The sequence below is a fragment of the Phoxinus phoxinus genome, assembly GCF_949152265.1.
Source record: "Phoxinus phoxinus genome assembly, chromosome: 1".
NCBI lineage: Eukaryota > Metazoa > Chordata > Actinopteri > Cypriniformes > Leuciscidae > Phoxinus > Phoxinus phoxinus.
Genome location: NC_136876.1, coordinates 25,207,600 through 25,215,529, shown reverse-complemented (window position 1 = coordinate 25,215,529; position 7,930 = coordinate 25,207,600). Strand labels below are relative to the sequence as shown.

Genomic DNA, 7,930 nt, shown 5'->3' with positions numbered 1-7,930 from the left:
AACAAAAGGCAGAGCTACATAGGCTAGGTGCAAGTTATAGAATAGTACAACCTTTGCTGCTATGTGGAAATAGGTGGAAAATGGCCTGAAATTATTCCTGACTTATTTAGTGAAACTACTTTCTCTGTTGTATTTAAACAGTTCAGAATCATTTACTTTAATGAGTGGTCAAGAAAAAAACGATTGGATCATTAAAAAGTAACATTAATAGTCAATGAGATTATAAGAATAAACGGTTACACTTTAGTTTATGGTCTCATTCTCTCTATTAACTAGTTCCTTATTAATATCCATGTTACTAGGATATTGGCTGTTTATTAGTACTTATAGGAACATATTAATGCCTTGTTCTGGAAGACCTTATTCTACCTTATCCCTACCTAAGATCGTATCCCTTAATTCTACCCAATACCTAAACTTAACAACTAACTAACTATTAATAAGCATTAGTTGGGAGTTTATTGAGGCAAAGGTCAGAATTAATAGTGAGAATTGGACCCTAAACTAAAGTGTGACCGAATAACCTTTGAACTTTTTGGGTTTGGTGGATATGGTTTTGAAAAATGTATTAAATAGAAATATACTTACTATAATAAATAATATTCATATAATATAACAATAAATAAATTATTAAATATCACATACATTTGAATGATATTTTGATGCTGGTAACTATACTGTATCGTGCATAATTAATGACTGCACCAAAACTTTGAATGTCAAATATTTGAATCAGTTAATAATTTTGAATGGATGATGCAAAACTAAGGAAAACTGACAAAACAGATAAATCCCTTTAATTTCTCAGTGCTGTCTGTGACAGAATGTCTTCATTGTGCACACACAATGCTTAATTTCATTTCTGCTGATAGCAAAAGCTGCTTTTTTGACTCGTGTAATATTGCTGGGTCACGGCCCTTGTTGCACACATATTCAGACTGAGGACTTGAAGCCTGAGTGCCGCATTTGTCGCCATTACAGCATGTACTAATGATGACTGTTGGAATTACCAGAGCTGTCAGTCAGTTCCCAACCCCCTGCTTCATGAACTATCTAAGAGTCTGTAATATTCACCTGGAGCATGGGATTCGGAAACATACCGCAACAGATACAGTGATCATATAAAGTGGCAGAAAGAGCCTTTATTAGAAAAATGAAACTTTGACTTATGTACATGTTTTTACATCTTGTAACCCAGCACACGTCCTGCAACCACGTTGTATTGACATTTCACAAGTCACATATCAGACCTGTTCCTTTAATATGATCTACATACACATAAAAAAAGCAGAGAACAAAAAAAAAAAAAAAAAAATTCTGAACACAATATTTGAAACGAAATGTACAGGAGATATGTTTAAACCGCTCCAATGATTTAGTACTTTCTCATGCAATTTGCCAATAGCAGAAATTATTTCATTTATGCAAGTTTGTGTCAGCTTTTAAGTAAGCGATTACTTCCAACTTACTTTAAAAAGTTCTTAAGACATTTCAGTACGCACACAAGTGATAATGCTTCATTATAAAATAACATTTAGGCAGCAGGTCACATGTTTCAGTGATAAATAGGTTATAGTCACATGACAATCCCGCCCCAGTATAAAACACTGTTCTAAAATAATTTCTACTTTTAACCACATAAAATATGAATGCAAAGCTCACAAGAGTGATTATTAAACAGGAAACACAAGTGATTCATTTCAAACAAATGTTTCTTTCTACTGTGAGTCTGCTACGATCAAAACCGTTGTTTTTACAGGGAAGGCAGCGTTCCTCTTTCCTTTAATAAGTGCAAGTATTCCAGCAGCAACAACCCAAAAAAAAGAATAAATAAAAAAAAAATCTTTTTTTGCCACCTTTAGGGTCAGTACTAACTAAATCGCTGTCTGTCCTTCATTGTTAATTCCCTATTTAAATAATCAAACATTTAAAATATCCATCACAGGAAATGCATTACAGAAATCATGAGCGGCGGTTGGTTTTAAAACTGAAGGTGATAATCCTCATGTCAGTAATGCAATGATAAAAATGCCATTGCTGAAAGAGCCGCATGACTGACAGTGAGCATTTACAAGTTGTTTCCAAGCTGCCATTTTTGCCCCTGCAAACGTCTTCCTGAGGGTTATAAAGCGGCCTGAGAACGAAAGGGAGTGAGCTGCAGTCGACACAGTCATGCATGAGGACTCCCGCTCCTGTCTTTAGCCACCTGCCCCTTCTCACTGAGCCTTGTGTGGCTCTGGCAGATGTAATTTGAGCTGAGGTGATTTCTCCTTGAAACTACCTCGATGGGAACACAGCCAATGATGCAGTGACAGTACACCAGCTTGCCTGGCAGACAAAAAAGGGCCTATCCTTCTTACTGCACTGCACTTGGCAAAATATAAATTTAGGAAAGAATAGATTTCAAATGGCCTTCCATGCGGATGCAGAGATCTATTGTTGTGTTAAGTAACTGTCTCACTTCCCTGCTTCGCTTTTTGATATTCTGCTATACGCGGTCATACAATTCGCCTCAAAGGGAAAGAAAATTGGTTGCATCTTTTAGTCCAATGGGTTTTTATAAAAGACAAACTTGCGGTGATGGAGGCATCTCTGTTATCTACAAAGACTTTTAGAGTGTAAATATTCAGCATACAAACTGAGTGACATTAGCCGTTGATCCTAAAACTCCCTCTCTTCATGATCCACAGATAAACGTACCCAAACACACATCTCTGCTGAAAGAAGTGGAGTGTAACAAACATGAAGGACGAAACAGATTAACCCTTAACTGCTGTTTAATGTGTAATTGAGAAAGTACTAACTTTTTTCTGTGACTTCAAAATCCTCCTTTGTTGACTTACTCAACTACTTTGCCTAGTCTAGCTCATCTTATGGAAATAATCAGCATCTGAGCTACTTTATATTCACATTTGTGCACTATTCTATGAGAGGTAAATGAAACCAAAAATATAATATAATAGATTTTTCAATAAACTACAGATGGCTTTTGCCTAGCCAAAAACTGCTACATAAAATAATCCCACACAGTTCATCTGTTTCCATTTGCAATCAATACCTGACCTGCGCTGTTCCACTCGACACATCCGACCACCTCCGATAACCTTTGACAAAAACAAAATGATGAAGTAAAAATTACATTTTGGTTTTCAAGATGTTTTTGTGTAAAAATCCCAGAAGTTTGGCGGCCTAAACGACAGGCCAGAGTGGCCACAGAGCTTTGGTTCATGAGCAGGATGGATTCGTACCCTGCAGTCTCATGATGACCCCTGCGCAGTATGTCTATGAGCAAAGGAGGCCAGTTCTCCTCGCATTAATCTGCTTGATCCAAGCTCATCTTCAAGTGAATTGATAGTATTTACTTAGAAAAAAATTTGCCTCAATGCCTGTAGCCCCCACCCTCACCCCAGCCCCAAAATGGTCAAGCTTACAAAAACTGCAGGGCTACAATCCCTGATAACAAACTGCATGGAGACTTTGAAATCTCGAAAGGTGACATTTCGATGCAGACCTTGTGAGTAATGTCATTTTTCGTACGTATGCTACAGAAAACGAGTGCTACTGTACAGACCTGTGAAACCCACACAAAAAATATTGTTTACTCTGTATCATCTTAACTTTCATGAATTATTTGAGTAAGAATTTACAAGCAATATACAAGTGCCTTATATTCAAAATAGTTGCTAAGTCTTTGAGGAATAAAAAAAAAGCTCTATTCTTACAGCAAACCATAGATAATAGAGAAAATCAAGAAGACGTCATATCTTTGGAGGGATAGCAGACCCGAAAAGAGCAGACCCGACTTTTTCTCTCTCTCTTTACAGGTTAAATCTGGCTATATGTGAAAGGTAAGAGACAGAAAGCATAGTTGGTGATGTTTTCACCTGCTAATCGAGGACGAGCAAGAATTTTCACCTCGCCTCGCAAAGGATATGAAATCAACGCAGATGTAGCTCTGTGATTAATAATAGAGGCTAATGCCTTGCTTATTTACCCAAAACTGCAGCTCTGCAATATGAATGATAATTTTCTTTTCATTTATATGCTATATTTTCACCCTGTTACAAATCATTTGTGATCATAACATCATAACAAAAACATAGAAAGAGTTACAATTGAGTTGCATGCCATTATTATAATTCATGTTCATGTAATCAAAATACATTTTCCTTAAAGACTGGGGTTATTACAAGGGTGAAAAATAAATGAAAAACAAGTTGCAAAGATTAAAAACTATGTATGGCATATATGATTACAAGACCTTGATATTTTACATGTGCATACGCACATTAGCTTCTTAAAGCAGCACTTCATATGTTGAATATGTTCATGATTGTGACAGTGATGACATATTCAAGATAAGTGTACAGTGAATAATGTCACATTATTGGGGAAGTTCAAAGAAAGCAAATCTGATATGAGAGTGGAAGCTGCTACAGCAGTCATATAACACGGTTATGTCGATAAACATCCTGTTTTCCAACAAACGTTGAAATAGTAAACATAAAGCTTGTTTCAAAGATGGCTGAAAGATCCCCTCTCTATTGTTCACATAAACGCGACTCCAATGGAAGTCCTTGGACAACCATAGCGGAGTGGAGGGAAACATCTGTGAATGTACCTTTCGTGGTGCAGAGAAAACCTTACACAAAATGACACAGAACCATCCTGAGGTATTTGATCTAATACACGATTTGGCTATGTGTTCTGATTCACATTGCATGGAGTTCATTGAGTGTGTTCGTACAGTATAAAGTTTAGTAATAGGTCTGCAGAACAAAGATCTTGCGTGGTAGTCCTCAATGTGAATAGCGTGTTGACCGTGTTACGGACTGCAACAGAAAACCAATGCTCTAGTTCAGACTTCAAGCTTCACACATGGCCCTCGTTACATTAAATGAGTGGTTTGCGACAGCGAAGCAAGGCTCCGCTGAGCTACAGTAAACAACAGTCTTCGAGAGGTGATGCTCTGATTCGGTTTCACAGTGTACAGTGACGGGATGGAAGTATTGAACTAAATAAATGCACGACATACTTCCATCGCAAAAACTTCCCCAAAATCTTGAAATGGAGGATCAACACAATATTCCTAGTCGAACAACCTACATACAGGTCAAGTTTTCATTGCAAAGATGACCACCTCAGCTATCATATGAAATCACCTTAATGTAAGTATATCTTCAAAACAAATAAGACAAGAAAAGAAACACACATGCAAAATAAATCTACTCCTGACAGTAATATAGAAGTTCTGTTTATAAAGCAGAGGTGGGCGGTTAACTAATGATTATTGTGCTACCAAATAAGATAGAGAAGAGTCTAAATTCTAAATAGGGATTAGAATGCCAAAAATCCCAAGTCTATAGTAATAAAAGCAAAAATGCAATTGCTGAGTGCAAATGAATGAATGAAATACCCTTGCTTGCCATAAGTTCAGGAACTATTCCAGCCACAGTCTGTCTGATACAGGTACACTCTTGTCACATGCAATGTGGGGCCAAATACCTGAAACCCCACCCTAGGATCTGTTTCGGTCCACCAAGGCTTCAGGTCGGACTTCGAAGCAGTACATCTTTCCTAGCACTCAGCGTTTTGAGTACACACTAGCACGAAGCCAAGTGTGGGGGATAATTAACAACTTCCATGCTGGACCACATTTTATTGGCTTACGCCCAGAAGGCATCTTAAAATGCTGAAAACCTTTGGAAAGCGCTCGTATAAGAAGAGCGATATCTCGGGTACTTTATAGATGTAGGTGAATGTGGCATTCTAAGTGAGTAAATAGTTCAGTTTCACAAAAAAGCATTAAACATCTGACTCGAGACTAGGTATTTTCTTATACACTCGTCTATTGCTAAACTGCGAGGAGTTGAGAACCCGGGGAGCTGAGTATGCACTAGTCTTGTTGGCTACATAAGGCATTACATGCTCTGAAATGTACATGTCATTGGGTATTTGACCATCCCTGGAACAGTATGAAGTGGTGGACTTCACGGAGGACCTCAGATTGTTCTCGTTCCTGTTTTTGATGGGAGCCAACTGTTTGTAAATATCTGAGGAGCTCCTGCCGTGGACCAGGCGAGTGTCGTCCCGTATAGATTGCATGAAGGGGTTGTCCGAAGGGTGATCGGGGTAAAGTGACTTACTACGCTTGCTTTCCTCCAGGCTTCGGTTAAAGAGCATGGATCTACTGCCAAAGAGTTTGTCAGCCTTGATGTTAAACATGTTTGCATAAGGGCTGTCCTCCAGGAAGCGGTCCTTCTCTTTTAGGCTGACGCTCCGCGCCGGCCGGTTCAGGTCAATCTCTTTGGGCTTCTCGAGCATGATATTGTCAAAGGAGTGCTGACGGCTAAGCCTCAGTCTGTTCCTCCTCTGTACGTGTGGCCCGTCCGTCTGAGGCCAGTAGTGGCTAAACATGTCATCGTGGTGCATGTTAGGGCTGATCATGGCCTCCTGCAGCATCTGGTCCTCACTGATGTCGTACAGGTTGCCCATGTGGATGCATGCCTCACACCGGTTATATGGCGAGCGTGCGGCAGCATACGGCCCTGTGCTGTAGTTGGGTACCTTGGAAAGACAGCTCCGGCAATGAGTCTGTTTAAGCCGGTCGTTGGTTTCGTGCGGACTAAGGTTCTTCTCCTTCAAGCTGTAGTGTTTGTTGTAGGCGTTGTCAGGCAGGAGGTCAGATTCACTTTGATGCAGGGGGCTGCTGTTGAGATGGATGATGGGCTGGTCACATTTCCTGTAATTGTCGTTGTGGTCTGAGTAAATTTCACCAAAATCCAAATCGTCGGTTGTAAAGGCTCTGCCTTCCCTGTAGTGTTGTGGCTCTGAGTGCAGACTCAGCTCCCGGTCAGAGTCTATGGTGTAGATTTTCTCCCGGCCCGCTCCGCCCTGCTTATTTTTTAAGTAGGACAGCTCTACTTCACTGCAATCCCTAGGGTATTTTGACGTCATCGATCTTTTTTTTAAGTTATCCTTGGGCTTTAGGTGCTTGTTATTGTCTGGATCCTTGTAGGAGGTGGCCCTGCTTGAGCAGTCAGAGATATCCGAGTGTGCAGCATCCTCTGGCAGGTACCTCTGACTCTTCATGGACAAACGGGGGTCAAGGGTTTCAGGCCCCTGTGTTTGACGTAAAGTATCCACTGATTTCTTCCACAGAGCTCGGGGTTTTGCATTGGTCTGGGCTGTGTCTGCGCTCACCGCCACCTCTACAGTATTAGGGTTTGATTCATTGAGGGTGAGGGGATGCTGACCCTGGAAGATGTAGTTGTTCAGATGGTCCTTATGGCGGTTGGACAGATATGCCTGCAAGTCACTGGAGTCTCCATATATATCCTTTTGGGCATAGCTGCGATTGTCAGTGTAAATGAAGTTCCCTTTCTCCGCCATCATGTCCATGATCATGGGGCTTGCCGAATGCATGAACTCACTGCCGCGTTTAGGAGAGTTGATCCTGGAGCCGCTGAGATTAGTCATATTAGTCATCTGCTTGGCGGACTTGATAAGCTTAAGCATGTTGGACTGTGGACTGAAGTCCAGGTCAGATGACTTTTTCTTCATGTCGATATGGACACCATGAATGCAACTCCATATACCCTATGGAAAAAAAGTGAATAAAGCTCAATATTCATGCACTGACCCTGGTGTCTGTGAAAAATATGACTTTCAGTTCTTCTTACAGTATTACAAGACCCCAATATCTGATTTTACTGCAGAGACTTGGAAATGTACCCATTAGTGAGATCAAAAAGCACTATGAAGATTTTATTTAGGGCATAAATTAAGGCGGTGACAATGATGCCTTCAAATTTTAAAACAAATTGCTAGTGGGATTATTTTGGAAAATGATCATGTCCTCTCACTAGCTCTATGAACCTCTTTTCACCAGTAAACATTCTATCAGTTATGCTTGGGTTCATCAACACCA

General features: G+C 40.0%; 1 protein-coding gene across 2 annotated transcripts in view; it reads right to left on the bottom strand.

Moving 5' to 3' along the window:
• Window positions 1-1,124: 1,124 nt before the first annotated feature.
• grin2aa (glutamate receptor, ionotropic, N-methyl D-aspartate 2A, a) overlaps window positions 1,125-7,930 on the bottom strand; it is a 149,129-nt gene continuing 142,323 nt past the window's right edge. For both annotated transcript variants that reach the window (XM_079629186.1, XM_079629187.1), the window contains one exon: window positions 1,125-7,599. In XM_079629186.1, the coding sequence (XP_079485312.1) occupies window positions 5,806-7,599 (1,794 nt within the window). In that variant the 3' untranslated portion in view covers window positions 1,125-5,805. The remainder of the gene's footprint in view (window positions 7,600-7,930) is intronic.